At 34.9% G+C, this 20,055-nt stretch overlaps 1 protein-coding gene across 3 annotated transcripts in view; it reads left to right on the top strand.

Annotated features, from left to right (window-relative positions):
- The window catches only part of klar (klarsicht), a 249,060-nt gene that overhangs the window by 77,133 nt on the left and 151,872 nt on the right, over positions 1-20,055 (top strand). For all 3 annotated transcript variants that reach the window (XM_064436592.1, XM_053759837.1, XM_053759838.2), the window contains 4 exons: positions 17,416-17,749; positions 17,995-18,115; positions 18,658-18,796; positions 19,473-19,673. In XM_064436592.1, coding sequence (XP_064292662.1) covers positions 17,740-17,749; positions 17,995-18,115; positions 18,658-18,796; positions 19,473-19,673 — 471 coding nt within the window. In that variant the 5' untranslated portion in view covers positions 17,416-17,739. The remainder of the gene's footprint in view (positions 1-17,415; positions 17,750-17,994; positions 18,116-18,657; positions 18,797-19,472; positions 19,674-20,055) is intronic.

The raw sequence follows: 20,055 nt of genomic DNA, 5'->3' as shown, positions 1-20,055 counted from the left end.
TAATTACTTTTCTCATCAGAATAGGCGTAGCAAGGGCTCTAGGCGTTGGGATATTTTAATTTGTATCAGAAAATCCTGCAGTATTGTTACTATGTAATTTATAGACCAAGTAAGCAAATGGTAGATAAAAAGAACTTAATTGTATAAAATGTTCATTTTAAGTTCTCATTAATGTAATATAATAATAATAAATAAATTTTTATTCAGACTTTTGTCCATTTTTGTTAGTCATTATTAAAGAATTTTTATACATTCTTTTATTCGAATAAATTTCTTGTCGCATTTTTTCTTTATATTCAAAAAACACCTCGTAAATGCCTAATTAAGATAATGGCCACGTCTACCATGTATTTATTATTTTAAAAACTTCTTTCTCATGTAGATCATGTAGCATATTCCCAAAATCTACATTTCCTATTCAACTCCCGATTCTATTGTTCACTAATCAAGTTAAACTAATGCAGTACAAGTTAATTACTGTGCTTTAAGCAAAGACATGTTTTGCATTTGGGCCAAACGAAAAGGCCTGAGAATTTTTATTTCTTAGCTAGAAATAACGGTACGTCTCCACCAAACGCGAACAGAATATTGCACCTGTGCAGGCAAAGGAATTCATTTTATTTTATGCCGTAAAATGTTTAGGTAATGGTAATAGGTTGGAGCACCGTGTTGCATTTCAATTGCTTGTATAATTTTTTGAATACCTTTTGGTATCTTATGTATTATAATACCCAACCGATAAAATTATTATTAACTTATAATTCTGATGGAATAATTACGTCGTATTGCATACGTCTTGGATTTGACTTGGATTGGCGAAACGAACGTAAACTCGAGAATTTCTGGTTTCATAAAGATCGTCTTCTTCGATCGTCGTTCTTGACATTTTGTTGGAGACTATACAAATTTTTGTGATTCCTCACTCTTGTACATGTTTATGACAAAAATCTAAATGCTGTAGCGGTGTATCAGTGCAGTGCAATGAGCCGTACCATTTGGCGCATTTGTCCATGTCATTGTCCGAAACAGTTGCGTTTACTGTAGTTGATCGTTGTATTTATAGAAACACTAGCTGCGCCCCTTGGCGAACAGGAGGGAACTCCCGTGAGAATTTCGGGATAAAAAGTACCATATGTTCCAGGTTATATTCTACCCGGCTACCAAATATAATAACAAGTCCAGTAGATTGTGAGTTAAAGAGTAACAAACATACAGTAAAAAACAAATACATTCTTACAAACTTTCGCATTTATAATATTAGTAGGATGAACTTAGCTTAGGCACATGCCTGCCATGTTGAATGCCAGTCGATAATTTGATATCGTGTGGAGTGGATCGTCTAAAATAGGAGACATTAATACATATAATAAAACAGTAGAAATCATACATAAATAATTTGTTTCCACTCTATCCAGAACTAATGTGGTGAACTTCTTTGATTCAAAGCAACAATAGACACGACACCGATACTACTATAACATGTCGGCAAGAAATTGTATTAATGTACATTTTTGTTATTCATAAATTGCTGCCACAGTATGGTGATGTGGAGCCATTTGTGTAAATGTGCTGTTATAATATGTCAAAATTTGTGTAAATGTGTTGTTATAATATTTCATTCATTCATACAAAAACATATTCCCGCGACTATGTGCTGACTAAATACTACATATTTCCGTCGTCTTTGCAATATACGCAGAAAAATAGCTTCCAATGTTTCCCATGCGTATACACGCATAGGCACCACCGAGGTGTTGTATTTCAAATTTTTATGCTATCCGGTCTAACTCCAAGTCCTAGTTTTCTGTGAGGTGTCCAATGTCTTTTGTGGAGACATGTTTGTTTGATCCAACCGCTTTGAAATACTATATGCTTTGTGTGTGCGCATCCTTTGGTAATGCGCTCTGGAAATTATTTAGGGCTGCAGTTTAGACTAGTACTTTTACTCATCTGTTTATTTTTCTTCTAGTCGAGCTGAATCATTTCTTTGTTCACTAATAATTATATATGGCGGCGGTGGAGTCCACTCGTCGCTACCACCAGCCAGGATGTGTAGCTTCTTCTAGGGTCTCACCTTTCATACAATAAAATGCAAAACCATATATTGCACATAAAACAAAAACATATATCTGTTAATATATAATGACTAAACACTAACAAAGTATTTGATATGAAAGTAACAAACATTAGAATTAAGTTATTTGCGCAAAAGGTTAATGTGTTGATGTATTTTATGTGCGTATGTATATACATTTGTAATGACCTACTATCGGGTACTTTTGGCTCAATGTATGCCTTGATTGATATATTTCGTAGATTGTATAGTTCGTAGAATTTCAAGAAGTGAGCTCTCAGACCACACACATAATGTTCTTAGTGGCTTTGGAGTAAAATAAACGCTTGTCTTTAAACCAGTTTACTTTGACGTAAACTTTAATCTGCGCAGAACAACGCAAAGTTTCACTCAACTTTGACGAAATAGCCTCCTTTCGTCAAAGCTGAGTGGTGCAACTGAGGTTTAGAGCCATCTAAAAAGACACATTTAGCTTCAAAAAACAAAAATGAAATAAATGGAACATTACATAATGCAACAAAATTAGATTCGGTAACGGTAACCTAATATGTATAATAAATATGACTGTGAGGAAATCCTTGCTCCGGTTAAATATCAATTTGTTATACAACCATGTCGTTTATAATAAATGTTTATTCACCTTATCTGGATCAACGCATTTGTATCAATATTATTCCTCAGGTAGGGTTGCCACATGAATAAAATAGACATATGAAAATTTGACAGGCCTTTTCAGTTTCCTTGAGGGTTCATAAAGAACTAGGATATATAAAAGGTATTAGGAATAGAGGAACACAAAAGAAGAGGTGGAGATGGATTATTGCGTCAAGGAGAATATGAATAGGCAGAATAAGTGAAACCGCAAACGCCGACGATATATGAGTACGAAAAAGGTCAAGAAGAATAAATAATTAAGATATCTATACAAAAAGTAATAATACTTTTAAAGTAAATTAATTCCTGATATAATTGCCGGAAGACCAAATAAGAGTTGGCAATGAAGATGATCATAAATTCACGTTATTGTTACTTTCCAAATTCCTATTCTAGGTTGTGGATTTATTAAAACCTAATTATGACTCTTTTTCTATTAGCTCTAAGCAAGCGCCACGTCGTGAAAACCCGAGAGTCAATAAAGCATTAAACTGCATACAGTTTAATGCTTTATAGACATATCTAAGCGCAGGCAGTTCAAAGACAACACAACGTTCATTATCTCCAAAACTAACATTGTTACTTTAAAATTACATGTACACTTTCGTACAACTTTACATTGCTTATTTTCGTTTTGTGTATCGCATAGTTCGCATTTAAATTCAGCAATGTACGTGGAATGGCCGCATATACAAGTAACAGTAATGCTTGGTCAACTGTGCGTGAATGAATCATCGGCACCCGTGCATGATGTAGACCACGTGATTTCTATAATCAGTAGTTTTGTTAGTTAATGAGGATCAGTTTCGTTTGTCGAACAAACAGTTACTTCAGGTTTCTACTTTTTCACATTCTTCATTACTGAAGGTGGCTGGTTTGGAGATGACCCTCGTCTTATTAAATCGGTCAAATCGACATTTTATTGAGTTTATTAAAATCATTTACATGTTTCTTCTCCATAAGCCGTGTTAACTATCAATTTATCGGTTAATTAGTATCAATTTCGTTTATCAAACAACAGTTACTTCCGTTTCTACTCCTTTATATTCTTCATTGCTGAAGGTCATGGCCAGTGTGGGGATGAACCTCGTCTTATGAAATCAAACAAATTGACGTTTTTCATGTTTTTGCGGCGGGTTAAAGTTTTCTTCTTTATGAAAATCTTCCCAATATTTCTTCTTTATGAGTTGTGTTAACTATCGATGCCGTAACATCGATCATCATGATCGCCGTAACACTCACGTGTTACTAAATCGATCTCTGTCCTTTCATCTTCTGTCTTTGATGTTGTAGAGTTTCAATCCTTCTTCAATTCTCTCTTCTTTCGCTCCATTGGCCTCTTATTCTTGCTATTATACTAATCACAGATTAAATAAATCATTGATTTTCATATTTTAAGTGGTAATATATTTTCTTTTACTTTGCTTTCAAGTTTTTACCGCTTAGGTAAGTCTCGATTTTATAAGTTTTAATACGTTCCTCTAATTTTATCGAACCCGACGTAATTTTAAACTTTGTACAACAGATTTTAGGGAAATTACCATAAAATTGTGATTCTCAAACTAAGCACGCACTAATTTGCAATTCGACAGGTGTCGTCGCGTGGTGTCACGCGAAACCTTGCTAAATAACTATAAATAAAAGGATATTACTACTTTAAACAAAAAATACACAATGTGTTGTCCATTATTACTATCAGACACAGACTATGTCAAATTGAAGAGCAGAAGAACTATGGTGATAAAATATATTTAAAAATTCAAAAAGATATTTGGACGTGTAAATATAATTTTTAAATAGTCAATTTCATGTCGCCGCGCAGGCAGCCGCGGTATTAGTATTAGTGACAAATTTGCCGAGAATTTACATAGGTTGATGTGCTGTCGACTGTACATTTAATGGAGTACAAACTTCCCGCAATGCTATTCTATGAACCATTTTAGTTACAAACCAGTAAACAAATGAAATCTACGAACGCAACCCGAAACTTGCATGGAAATAACTAGAGATAGTAAGTATGTGATCGACATTATCGCCACGAAGCGCATTAATATCGGCATCATATTGCAAGACCTTGGACACGGAAAACTTCCTTCATACCTCTATCTAGATCTAGTGTCATTAATGTCTGTTAACATGGTTCGCTACTATTAAATACGTTTTATGATGTGTTCAGATGTTTACTAACATCATAATATTTTTCTCATCTATGCTATAAATGCAAATGTGTGAAAATTTAGATACTCACTATGACACAAAACTACTGACCTGTGATTAGGTGCTGTAATTTTTATCCCAAAATTTTACAGGAGCAGAGCCTCGTATTGTAAAATTTCTCTTTGCTGCTCTGCGTAGATCGCAGTTTAGCTAATATAGGTGTTCTTTGGTCCATGAATTTCCTTCATTCCTGGATCTATAGTAAACATAAAGTACTATGTCACGTGTTTCCCCAGCAACTTTGAAGTCAATTTTATAGTTTTCAACGTTTTACTACTGTGATTACTGTGATTTGTGTAATTGTATCAATGTTTTACTACTGTGGTTCCGTGTCGTCACGCCATTCAATTCGGGGGTGGACTGTCGCGTGTTGAGGGTGTTACAGATAGAAAAACTGCAATAAATTGTGGTGTCTGTAGTCGTGTTGTGAGGTTTTTGGTTTATGCTGCATACAAATAAGTTTGGAGTTTCTTTGAGTAATCCAAAGGAATCATATGTCAAACCTACAATTTATAAGTACATAGATTCCGTCAAAGGTTTTCCGTGCTTTTGTGTTTCTAATAATTTAGAATTTGAATCATTAGAACGTTTATTTAAAGATGTTATGAAATCTCATGTCGTAATTGCTCATTTCCACTGACATTGTAAATACATTCTCAATTATCATCATTACATTCAAGATTCTAACTAAACAAATACTCGAAAGTACACTTCGAAAATATTGACGCATCATTGAAGAGAACTCTTAAGTCATGGGCATAAGGCATACAAATATTACTAAACTTTCATGACTAGGCCCTTTTGATGTTTAGAAGATAAATATTGATTCGGACACTTTCGTTTTCATTGCAACATATGGATATAATATAATTGGTGTATGGTATGTTACGGGAATCAAAGAGTCATGTTTGATTAATTTGTTATCATACGGTTTGTTTCTTTAACTTAATAAGCCTCAGTTACATCAGTCTGCTTTGACGTTAACTTTAATCTGTCCTGTTAGATAAAATATCGGAACTTTGCACTGTTTTGCCGAAGCTGACTGCAGCAACGATTGGTTAATAATTAAAATATCTAATAACGTTAAACCATTAACAGAAATTATAAGTTGTTAATGATGATTTAATTCGCACATAGCTTTGCAAAAGCTGTTTCAGTAATAGGTACACACACTTGTATCCGAAATTAATTACTATTAAAGGCATAGAAAGTTTATAATTTATTGTATGATTAGCGGTGTATAAAATAGTTTTAGTTGATTTAGTCATGAAACTGTGATTTATATGCGCAATGTGCGGAATGATAAACATAACTCGGGTTACGCATACACTTGTTTTACTTTTCATCTAGAATACATTTATTAACTTTTTTGTGCAATCGAGAAATTCAAACCACAGACATATCCAATTCAAATTAGCCCACCGATTAGAAAGTATTCTTTTGATTGACAGATTGACTGATGTATATGTAATATGAGTATTTGAGTAATATCTAAAAATCTTATTTCGCTTTTTCGTTGTACCATGGGTTAACTTTATTTTCCTTAATGGGTATCAACCTACCGATTCACCAATGCGACGAATTCGCAATTAATTTGCTTAATACTTAATCTCCATGCAAGATTTTAGAGATCATAGGGTAGTTTCTTTTGATGTTGACTGTACTATTTTCTCATTTTACTCTTACGCCGACTTATTTATATTTAAAAAATCACCAATATATTCTGAATAATTTAAAATGTATTGTGATGTGTTTTCGCAGCTAAATTCATGACTTTTTTTTAATAATGTGTGTGAGACGGATAGAGACTAGCTGTATTAGGTGCCAGCGTGTTTAAAACTAACACTTTCATTGGACTATATTCACCTAGTATTAATCACCATCATCATTAACAGCAACGATTCCCACACTATAATCACTGGTTATAATTACTGCACTTGTATGCGTTTAAATTTGATGAATGCGCGGTTTCTATTAGGCGGTGTGAATCTGTATTCTTATGTAATTCGTAGATTAATTTAATATTTTATTGAATTTAAAAGAAAAAGAAATAAAAAGAGCATTGTAGGTTGCATAGGGCGTTTCTTTTTGTGAAATAGTATTTTCAGTCGGTCGGATCTATGTATTCTGTGCTAATATTTTTTTTCATTGAGAGGTTTATTTATTTTATTTACATTATAACTGTTTATTTTGTTGGCAATACTTCTTTTGACATGGTACATATAAATCAACTAATATATGATTCTCATAATTTGTATAGTATACATCGAGGCTTGTTTGAACTATTTGATTGATTTAAAACGTGTTCGGTCTGAGCGACAAGGAAAGTGTTACGACTAAGATTCGCTATAAGCGAATTTAATTAACTGACAGACGAAAGTAAAACTAAATTTAATTCTCATGAATTAAATTTAGTTTTACTTTATCATTACTTCTACGCGATTTTAATTGGGATGGCAGTTTTAATTACTGTGCTGACAGTAGCTTGCGATATCATAATAAAACACGTCATCTGACTTTTAAATTAGGTTCTCTCTTTCTCTTATCATCGCATGTTCCCAGTTTCATTCGTGGCTATTTTAATCTAAAACCCGTCCAACAAAATTGTATTGAAAGAGGATTTGGCTTTGATTCTAAGACCGGCCGCCTGCCTGAATTCTTCCCTCTTTAAAAATGGAAATTCCTAGTCCCTATCCCATGGGAAACAGACGTGATTATCATTACATATGTACGAATGTAATATTTAATAGTTTTGTTTTCGTGAATCGAGGAGAAAGTATCCCTAGATAAATAAAAAATGGATTAAAGAGAATAACTTAACCTTAATTATTTTACCTTCGATCCACTAAGAGTGGATCGAAGGTATAATCCACCTAGTCGGTGGACCACAGTGGATTGTAAGAATCTAAAATCATTTCTATATTATCCTAACATTTCGCGGTCCGTTCACATTCAGTTATATCATCTAGCAATATAAATTTCAAGGTAGAAAGATCAACGCAAAAAATTTAGCTGTTGAAAACGAGTAATACCAGTTTGGTGAAACTAAATTCAAGTTTAATGTTAACGTCTAGTTCTACGAGATATTTAATTCATATTTATTACTTCCTTAAGTGTATGTTTATTGTACAAATAATATTGAAACTCGTTCGCCATTTCTTTTAATTCATAATTGAAGGTCAGATAATAAAAATCCTATGATCTAAATCTGTATTAGTAGATTTTAGGGCACACCGAGAAAGTTAGCAAGTCATGAAAAAATAACCTTCATTCCACTGGGCGTATGCATAATATGCATATGCATGCCAATGGTCTGACTACTAAAGATGCCGAAGTTCGTGTGAAGTGGAGAAGAAACAGTAGGAAAGCGAAGCGTGGGCTTCGACGCTTCGGCTGAGGAAGACACCGAAAGAACGCTTAGATAACAGAGATTAGGATGAAGTCACAAACCTTAATATTTTCCACAACAACTAGCTTTTCAACGGCCGAGTTCTAACGAATAGAGTAGACAAACGGTGCGCGGCATTTTATAAATATGTCCGTGACAGAGATATACGTTTCCGTTCAGCGGGAGACATTGAGGTATGCGTGCATTATAGTCCTGGCTTTAGTCCTGCATAGGAATGCTGCATAGTTTGCTCGGTTCCTGAATGTGCTTGGAAAATTTAGAACCATTGGATATGTCTTTATTTTTTATCGGTTCCTGGTTGTGCCTTTTGATTTTACTCCCGTGGGAGCTTTGGAATAATATAGTTGCTATATATCCTAAACGTGTACTGTGCTACCACATTTAGTCAAACTAAAAAAGGGGCATACATAGCATACGAGTATGTAATTGAAAATTACCATAAAAGTTTGTGTGAGTTCCTGTGCACACAAGGATGTGTGCACAGGAACATCTTATGCCGGCTACATACTTTCGCCAAACCCAGACCCGACGCGAATGAATGAACATTGCTTAGTTTGTGTGAGAGCTTTTATTTACCGCAACGTAAAACCAGCAATGTATACCTGAATCTGTCAAAGTTCGGTGAACTGTTTCTCGAAATTATAAACAGCGACAATATGTAATCAGCGCAGAGTCTTTTTAACAGAGTGTTTTTGACACTGGCGCCAGTTAATGACTTGTCCTTTCCCTATTTTGTTAAGCGAAATCTTTGACATCTCGTAACGTAAACCAAAGCAATATGTATCGGCCATTAGCGTCACACAAACTATCAGTATTATGACATAACACTATTGTAGGTTATAATACAAATGACTAACGGTAATGTTATAATGATGATTGTTAAACGTGTTTTAGCAGTGGTAATGCGTGCGTTTTGTTCACATCATTAATTGTTTTTTGCAGTCTTAATTGAAATTCTTTGAAATATTTTTTCTGAGTCACTACGAACGACTTTAACAACGACAGAGTAAGCAGTATGGCATCATACTGATCGAATATAATTTAATAGCAAATTTGAACAAGAATAATAAAACTAGTGTAGTGTATAATGGGCGGGCGCCGGCTGTCAAACCCTCATCACATTCATTATATGCGTGTCAGGCTTTTATGTGCCGCCGACAGTGTTGTGGTGTCACGTGACCTCTGACTTTGACATAACAGCAGCCAGAAGAAGAGCAGATTCGCAATAACAGCCATCATCAACCGATGCAGTTGACTCTTGGAAATCTTTGTTCATTTATGTAAAGAGGAATATAAATTTATATTTATATTATCGCAAGGATTAGGTACTATAATACAACAATAACAAATGTAAGCACTTTTGTTATTGTTGTATTATAGTACCTTTATAGGTGTAATGATTATCAAAACCTCTATAAATATGTAATCTTATTTTATATTTAGAGGTATTGATAAATAATTATTATTATCTATTGAATAAATTAACAAATATGCTACTCAGAATATAGAAATTTACATTAAAGATAAAAAATCCAAAATCAATGTTACTCCATTAAAATATCAAGAGATGATATGACAAGCCCGAGAATAAATCCATTTCTTCGCATCTCATAAACGATTTAATGTCTTCTAGGAATGATATCCTTCTAAATTACATTTTGAATGACTTCTCATGCATCGTATAAAAAGTGGGATGCAATAGATCTTCCGTGCATTCCATCAAATAAAAAAGAACTAGATCTTTTTGTTGCTCTGCGCAGGATTCGTCTTGCTTTACAAGTGTTCTTTCTTGGTCATCGTCAATTACTGCTACAGGTTGTTCAATATTTATTATGTATAACTGATGCTGGTTAACTATCATAAAGCTGAAACACTATAGAAATAATTTTCAAATTATTTTTTTAAAGAAATAGTCCAATAAAAAAATAAAATCCACTATGTTTACAGTGGTATTTCTTGATTAAAAAAATAAATGGAACTTAAGTTGAATTATAAACATAATGAAACATATTTTGTGTTCTTAGAGAACACGAAATATGTTAAAAGAAGTATTTGACATTAAATATTTCGTCATTCCGATTTCGGGCAAGTGCATTGATTTAGTAAGTACTTCATGGACATCTGCAATTCAGACAATCAAATTTATGAAGGTTTGTTTTTTTTTGTTCCTTATGTTGCCCTCTTTTGTCGGAAATTTGAGATAAAAATACATTATATTTCAGAATTACGTAACGTTTATAATCCTAACGATAGAGTAATAATAATGAACATTAAAAATAGCATACCCGGTGCGTTATAGATTCTATTATCTTATTTAATCCTTGACCGTTTATGAGTCTTGGGATTTTAAACCACCTAAGACCTTAGTTACCAGTTCTGTTTCACATAAAGATAAAGAATATTTGAAACAACTGTATAAACTTCAAACTTCGTCTCGTGATATCCTGTTGATCTGTATATAATTACATCAAGAAGGATCCGAGATACGGGTTTTATGTGGCCCTTACCGTAGGATAATTGGGCAAGTTTATTTTTATCTATTTTTTGGTTCTCTGGTTCTGGAGTTAAAAAGTTATGTTGTAAAATGCACTGTTTTGTGTTTATGTTTTTGAAAAGTTTAAAAAGCAGTCTATCCATGTTATTCATGAAAAAGTTTAAGCATTTTCTTTAAGCTAAAGAAAATGCTTTAACTTTTTTGTCTCGTTCTGTCAATGTCAAATAATGCAAAGTACGATAGTGATAAATTTTAGCTTTGCATGGCATTCCTGATGAAAATAATTATGTCTCTGATCTGAGCGTTTTTCCGGTTCCTTCTTTAGCCGTTGAACGGAGCGAGCCTAGGGTGCATTAAAATAATTATACTCAGTCTCAACCCCTTGAAAACAAAAGTGAATAGAAACTGGTCAATGAATTTAATGATTCAACAGGTTGGTTCAAACGCAGTAAAAAACAATAACCAAGAAAATGTATTCTATCTATTTTTGTATGGAAAAAAAAGGCACCGCTTTATTTACATTCCGGCGTGTCCTTTCTGGGATCTGTTCAATGAAAACTGGATTTGGTGCATTCACTTCGACGAGTTGAGGTAGCTCTGAATTTTATTTTTGTCACATTTTAAAAAGTTTTATTTAAATGTAATAAAATCAATGGTCGTTATTCGTCTTTGTCTATGGTCTAGAAGCACCTCTTTCTATGCCATGGCATGGCATAGGAAAAACCATGGCTTTTCCTGGAGACTAAACTCTAGAGTCGGCAAGGCACGTGCGACACGCGTTGTTAAAAATAAATATCGACTGTTGTTAAAAATAAACGAGTAATTTTGCCGAATGGAGCGCGTATTCGACGTACGTTGCTTAGTATCATTTGTACACCCCCATGTATACATTAATACCGCATTTCAAAATAAAAGCATCACTTTTCAATTTTACAATGTTTATCTCCAAGACATTGCATAATTACGTAATTAAAAGAGTTTCTCTTCAATAATTAGAGAACGTCAATTACGCTAGATTTCCGTGGGCTAGTACAGTCAGCACACAAAATTACCCAAGCTCATTGCAAAACCGATCCTATCACCGCCACATAGGGAACTGTGCAGAATAAAATTTTCAATTCTACTATACACAGTTCTATGCCCTTTCTCCTAACACACTGGCTTTATTTTTTCCAAAACACATTTAATAATAGGCATCTCATTATACATTATCAGGGACAAGGATCGTCAGACGAAAGTAATACCACAATTAAGAACGATCTGATAATTCAGCTGTAGGTGTTGCGCTCTGCGCAAGTTGTAGGCTGTAGCGGAATTTCACTAAGGTATAAATTTTGATTATGCTGTTATGCTGGTCTAGGAGTAAAGGACAAACAGAATGTGCCAGCTTCTTCCCCGAGCAGTTTGTAAAAGTCAAAGAAATTCAAGTCAAGGCTGTGAATTGTGTATGCAAATATGGATCAATGCGCTATTTTCCTCCTACGACTGTTTTGGCAACTTTGGCAGTTGATATGACTAAATGTTGGTTGGCTGTCCTGAGGATTATTATAGAAGTTCGGTTGTAAAATTACAAGTAAGCGCTAAGCTTCAATGTATTTTAGTTTAGACTCTTTATATTCGTCAAATGTGTGATCTGACTTGTCCGTTTTTAAAGAAAATTTCACAATTCTTTTGAAATGTTCACTAAATCCCAAGCATAATTTGAAGTGGGCCCTCAAACCACACGCATATTAACAATTAACATATACATATTTTTAATATTCAACTCTATCAATATTATAAGTATACGCATTTTCTCGTAAGATTCTAGTAAGTAACATTTACGTTTGTAGAAGGAAATAAATAATTAAAACGCTACACTTTGATTTCTTAGACCACTTCGAACACCAGGGGCTTACCTGACACTTGACAGTACAAAAAACCTTTATAAAATCACTTCCTATTGTCTACACATCATGGGAAAGGTACAATATACTATAGTGCGGTGCTATCTTATATCGAACATACGGCCGCATGGGATGTGGAGCATTGGATTCGCAAAATAGATTAGAGAAAGCAAATAGTGAAATTGAAACTACTTGTATATATTTACATACACCTTTATGTAGAATGTTAAATATTAGGATGTGTTTAACCAACAGGCCTTAATATTAAAACGGTTGATTCAAATAAGTATATTTACGCATTATATTTTCATTATTCATGTTTTCCAATAGTTTTGCACATAGTTCGCTGAACGGCAACTCAGTGTGTCACATCGGTTAGTAGGTGAATATGATTGATGTTCATTCAACAAAGTTAGCAAACAAAGATTCGCCTGTTTTCTTCACTTCTCTATTTTGTCCTTAATTCGACAGGTGCAGTCGACTGTACATCATGTTAAGCCTGTAACGCCTCAAAATTTATTGGAATAATGTCTAATTCGCAGCGATTTGATTGGTACAATGTACCAATTTCATTTGGAAATTAGAACTTAATCAAGCGAATTGTCTTTTTCGTTTCGAAAGTATGATATAGTTTGTATAAAATTTCGCACGATCGTATGTGCACATTGTGATAGTGATAATAGGAGGTTATATCACTAATTCACTTTCATCTCTTTCCGACAAGCAATGCGTCTCAATCTGACAGTGTAATCACTGGCTTTCTTTAATCGTTTAACCACTGATTGTGTTCCGAATGAATTAATTTAGACATGACTCTTCTTATCTAACGTTGTTATTGTCGTCGGTGTGACGGGCTGTGGTTAATTTGATTGAGAGGTTATAATCTACTAGCTGTTGCCTGCAACTCCGTTTGGTTTTCTATGTTTGACATCGGGTCATTATATACCTATCTATGCTACATTACATCAACATCGGCCCAGCGGTTTAGCCCTGAAGGCGTGACAGACAGATTTGTATGGAAGTATGGATTTCGGGTCTTTTTTAAACATGGTATATATATTTTTATATAAACTTCCATAAATGTATCATTTTGAAATGGCTTTTCTGATGTAAGTATTTAATAAATATAGCTCATCAAATCATAACTGAAAATTATAGAATAATCTGGCTCTAGTTGTCCTTTAAGTATGAAGTATCTTTATTTTATTTAAAGTACATATATTTTATATATTTTACTGTTTTCATTTTAAGAAATATGGACGGCGTGACGTGACCAATTTATCAAATTGCCCGGATAGAGTCTAATCTAATACCGTTGTATGAAATTGATTGTTCAACAATATAGGCCATCAGCTGTCCAGCCAACCATTATCGTTTTAGACTTAGTGTAGCTTAGCAGTAGAGCGCGCCACAGGCATTCCAGATTTTTGTTGTAGTTGAGTGCAAGACTTTTCGGTTGTTTTCGTTTGCATTGAGGGTTGAAGTCAGGTTAAAAAATAAACCTTAGATTTATAAGATTCAGCTGTGATTTTACAGCCTGTCTGACTGCTTCTACTGCGGAATGTTTCGTTGCCTATCATTTGTGTGTCCCAATCGCCTAGTACCTAGTACCATCCACGGGAGGATATAAAAAGTTCTGTTCTGTGTTAAAAGAAACGATTCGTTTGCTTTAAAAGTTTGTTTTTTTAGAAGAAACGACTATTTATTTACCCTAGTGCTTCCAAAAAGAGCTAAGACTTTTTTTGTTAGAAGCATTTATTGACACAAAAGTATTTTTGTCAACTTTGACTTAAAATTTTACTTGCGCAGAAAAATGTAAATTACGCTATTTTATCTAAATAAAATCGACACGACGACGGCGGCGCGCAGGTTAAATTTAACCTCAAAATTGACTGGTGCAACTACAACTGCTAAAAAAAATGTATATGGGATAGTTAGATAGTGAATTATCGAGAAACTTGTAAATAGCTCTATAACATAGTTACTATACGTTGTTAAGTAGTAATTCCATGTAACCGTGAGATTAAACAGTCTGGGGTCAATTTGATCCATTTCCAAGTTATTGGAAAGTAACGAAAATCGATCTTCGACTGATGCATTTCGTGAGAATTTTCGAAGACAATGCAAATAAATATTTATTTAATGTGACATTAGAACTAAGTTGTTATTATACTGTATGGATAACTCGTCTTTGCTGATAGGCTTCGGGATAAAAATGTGTGTACCTTGTTTTATCGAAATCGGTTCAGCCCTTGCGACGTGAAACGTATGGATTTACCATACATACGTTTTATCCTAATCCCAACTAATATTTTAAATGAAAATAAGTTGGTTTGTTTGTTACCCGCATTTATGTAGTTTGAAGTACGGAAGTTCAACTCGGAAAAATACATTATAACTACCCTGAGGACACTCGTCCGAAACCACGGACAAAAGCTAGTCTTAGTCTATATAACTCTATTGTTGTGTCATAACTTGTGTCCACCTCATTTGACCTTCGGGTGAAAGCTGAGACAGCTTATCATACAACACAAGATCTCTGTGATACGCTAACTTAGATTAATAGGTACCAAACTAAACATCCATCATTATAACAATATTAGCTACGAACAGAATACCACGCGATATTCTACGCGACTTTCAACCCTATTGAGAGAGGCATAACGACACGGAAGTAGTCAGAAATGATATATGGGCGTTAGAAGAAGATAAATATCTACTACTAGTAAACCTTTCTAATTGACTTTGAAGTCGCTTATGAATTGTGGTCATGGGCTTGTAATATTATGGTTTAATTGATATTATGGAAAAGTAAAGCCCTGTCCAAACATAATAAGAAATGAGGCAGTGGGGTATTAAAAGATATATATTCCCCAATTTCCTGATGGCATACGCGGGCGGCGGAGAATAAGTATAACAAAAGATACTTATTTTATCCTCCCTGGTGGTATTCGGGGTTATGACGCCCTTAAACCCGAAGTTGATATAAAAAATAAGCCTCAATATTCAGAACATTCAGCTAATGCTTTAACCATTTTGGGAATATTGTTCCTATTAAATGCTATCGATCGTTAAGGCTGTTTATCCCTTAGTCGCCTTATACGATGTTCACGTTATGATATTAAGTGGCTAGGGCGGGAGTCACACGCCTCAACTTTAAATGCCATATGGGGAGAAAATGGCACTGGGCACATAACGGCTCGCTCCACTGGCGAAGTGGGAAGAAATACGTTGTTCACGGAAACAAATCCGTATTGTAATGTGCGGTGTGATCGATGTGAGCTAGACGGCTAAACAACATTTCATTGCTGACCATAAAATAACAGTTATGTATGCCATGCTGGACGTAAAGCTCTTGTGGTGGATTTCACAAAGTTTCATCCATGGCTTTAAGGCAAAAGTATTTAGATAGAGAGGGCTTTAAGCCTTACATTCGCAACATCTTTATTCATAAAATAATACGTGTTTCTCATAATGTATATATTTTTATAATTCTAAAGGAGTTATATGAGAAACATTTTTAAATAAATATATATTAGGACAAATCACACAGATTGAGCTAGCCCCAAAGTAAGTTCGAGACTTGTGTTATGGGATACTAACTCAACGATACTATATTTTATAAATAGATACATATATAAATAAACATCCAAGACCCGGGCCAATCAGAAAAAGATCATTTTCCATCATGACCCGACGGGGGATCGAACCCGGGACCTCTCGGTTCAGTGGCAAGAACTTTACCACTGCTCCACTGAGGTCGTCAAAATAAATTACGTAACTAATAAAAATAAAATAAAATAAAAACTATTTTAAAAAATACTGAAATTGGGCCTCAATCTCGCTAAAATTCACATTGTAACCATGACATGGTTTGTATAGTTTGTAAATAATTTTACTTGAAGTGCATATCGTCCACCCCTTCGCTCCCCTTTGACTTGTGACATAATCTATGATTGATACCTTTTTTAGGCAAACTTTTATGGTCCTGTGAGTCTGGTTGGTCGATTTATCCCGGCTTCGCTCGTTCCTTCCTACTTTCTTCATTAATCACACTATCTATTCATGAAAACCGTACAAAAATCAGTCCGGTAATTTTTGTGTTTATCGATTTCATACAGACAGACGCGTCACGGCAGACTTTTTTTTTATAATATGTAAGGATTTACTATCACTAGTTTAGCAAGGCAGCTTTCACCAAATCAATTGTTTTCTCCCGTCAAAGACTGGTGCCACTTATTGCAATTTTCCGAACAGTTAGACAATTTGTTGTTTGCAGCACCAAACGCCTTCGGTTGTCCCTTACGTTTTGCAAAATGACTGGTATTAACGTTCGATATTACAGGTAGCGTGTTATAAGCTGGGGTTATTCGCAATTTTCCCATTTGGTCATCGATTTGTTATATTTGTCGTAACATCAACAACAACAACCTTAATGTATTTTAAAAAGTTACAGCATTTTTTAAGCTAAATTATATTTTGTCACTATTGCACTTTCGAGCATTTGTCGTTGACAGAATGAGATGAAACAAACTAGCTTAAATTATGTTAGATTTTTTTATTATGAACTACATTTATTATGAATTACAAAACAAATAATATAATTAATTGAAAAGGTGAATAGGCGGGCTTATCGCTGATCACTGATAGTAATTTACATTAATTCTTCTTTTTTTTTCAGGACGCCTCCGGAACTTATGAACTGTCGAACCCAGGGGGCGCCGACGAAAGACATTCAAAATGTAACCACCGAACCACTGGCCCTAACCAAGCCAAGAAGACATCAAATTCATGAGTCCACTAAGATTACATGATCCTATTTATTTATTAATAATAACGAATCTAGTCGCCATTGCACTTTTTAAACACGAAAATTAGTGAAGATAAGGGAATCAGTTAGTATTTGAGTACAAAGAAGGAATTGATTAGAAACGAACAAACGGAACGCTAAAATCGATTTGTAATTAAATTGGTTTCATTAGAAGTTCCTGGGAGAAGTGTCAAGATGTCTGCAAGTGAGTACCTTTCTATACAAATATGTTTTATATTGCTTTAACTAATTCATCTTTCCTACTGATAGTATAGCTTTTGAGGATTTTTCATTATAAAGAGCATTGTTTTTAATATGTATTAAAATAAAAATGTTTTCCCGTTCTGGGAATCGAACTCAGGAGCTCCAGGCAAGACGGACGTGGTTACCACGTATTCGTCAAATGTTTTATCTTTCCGGTTTGTAAACAAATGCTTCTCCGAATTCCAGGTTTCGAGCACTCCACAATGAAGAACAGCTTCTCGCTGTCGTCCCTGAGGAGCGCGCAGGCGCCGCCTGGCGGCCCGTCAGAGCAACTCGAGCGGCCCTACCACAGCCTCACTAAAAAGAGGTAAGCTTTAAACAGGGATTACATTCGATACTACATAATATACGAATGTGTGGACGATTGATGACAGCTCTGTTCCTATCTCTTAAATTATTTTCACTTACATTATTAATAAAAACGTTACTCTCTGAGTTCTTCTTTGTATTATCTCGTTCTTTCAATGTCAAATGCGGAAAGAGAGAAAGGGACAAAACAAAGAAAAGCTACTCTAAGCCTAATCAGAGAATTACATTTTTATTATTAAGGCGCATAGTTTTTAGGCATAAGATACACATAATGATATTATCAAGTAAGAATTTCTTCAATTCAATTAGTTTATTTGCTAAAATATGGGTATACATACAGATATTACATGTTACAGAGTCCCGTCACATTACCTTCTAATATTTAATAGTTAAATACAACATTTTCCGCATGCAACTTCTCATAATACTTATCACATTCATAAATCGTTTCACGATACCTTGTCTATCTCAGGGATAAAATTTTCATATTCTCCAATTCATAATGTCATCATAAAATATGAGACGTATTGCTATTTTCAGGAAAGAGCCGTGCCGAGAAGCCTGGCGGCGCAGTTGGGGCTCCGCGGCGAGTGGGGGCAGCTGCGGCGACGACCTCTGGCCTCTACTGCAGCACCACTACGAGTACATCATGGATAACCAGATCATAGACACATGCAAGGTCCGTGTCACAGCTGTGTTCACTACTATGTCTAGGTTGCCATACGATCATTGAAGTTTGTTGCGCCGCTTTTTCTTCACCTGCGTTGAAAGTCGGCAGTGGACTTAGTTGTGTGTATCATCTTAAGTTAAATAAGGAGTTTTGTATTTGAATTTGAAATGACATGGGCAATATGTCTTAAAGATCGAAATTTTGGAATTATAGTCGGGAAAATGCATTGTTTTGATTGATGGTAAAGCCAACGCTTTACCATCAACACACTTGAACACCAACGTGTTCAAGTGGTTAAGACCGGCCGTGTGTGGTCAGGTAGGTGTCAGGTTCGAATCGTACTCGTGCCAAATGAGTTTGTATACCAGTCTGTATAATAATACTTTTTCATACACCACCACTTGCTTCTGGTTAAGGAAAACATCGTGAGGAAACCCGCACATAAGTTGACAGTATGCAGGTTTCCTTGTTAAAGTCTCTAGTTTCTTTGCGATTTCTTACCACTAGACGCGGTAGGTAGTCGTAAAAGTCATGCCTGATGCCGTTAGGCAACTTGAATAAAATACACACTCGAAAAGACCTGACTGTGCATACAGGATCGGCTGCCGACGTTTATTTTCAAATCATACTCGTTTTCAAAATATCCTCATATTGATTTTGATCCAAATTTTTTTTTCTATTCCAGGAAGCAAACGGCGAATTGTTATCGCACAATTCGTCAGCGTTGCACCAGCCTCGATTACTGAATCCTACGACCGGATTCAATCGCCAGTGGTCGTTGAACCAGCTGATAGCTGAGTTCAAGGAGTTGTGCCAGTGGCTGACACACGTCCAGGAGGAGATTTATTCTAGTCCCGAGAACTTGGCCAGCCGGAAGCTGAGGATGGTAAGTACAAACATTTAAAATCGTTTGCACTCATTTAAGAAGCATTCTTCTGAGGCCTTAAAAACGAATGCACACGAAGTAAGTCTTATTATATATACTACATTTGACTACCTAGGTCTATCTGGAGATAAGCAGGGTACACCTAGGTTTTAATTTATTCCCTGCTATACGTATGAAAAGGAGAAATCTGAGACAGGCTGCACCCAGGTCTTGCCGGACTTCAGGCTTTAGCTGTAACATATGTATTAGTAGTTAGTTATTTTAATTAGTCAGAGCCAAGAGTTGCGAAACGCGAACGACACGTTTCTGTATGGTGGAATGAGATTATATAGTGATAGGTTGCTGGACTATTAGAAAAGTCTCATTCCAAAAGTCAAGTCAA

This window comes from Plodia interpunctella, chromosome 19 (genome assembly GCF_027563975.2).
Source record: "Plodia interpunctella isolate USDA-ARS_2022_Savannah chromosome 19, ilPloInte3.2, whole genome shotgun sequence".
Lineage (NCBI taxonomy): Eukaryota > Metazoa > Arthropoda > Insecta > Lepidoptera > Pyralidae > Plodia > Plodia interpunctella.
The sequence above is the reverse complement of the archived record's forward strand: the minus strand, read 5'-3'. Positions and strand labels throughout refer to the sequence as shown.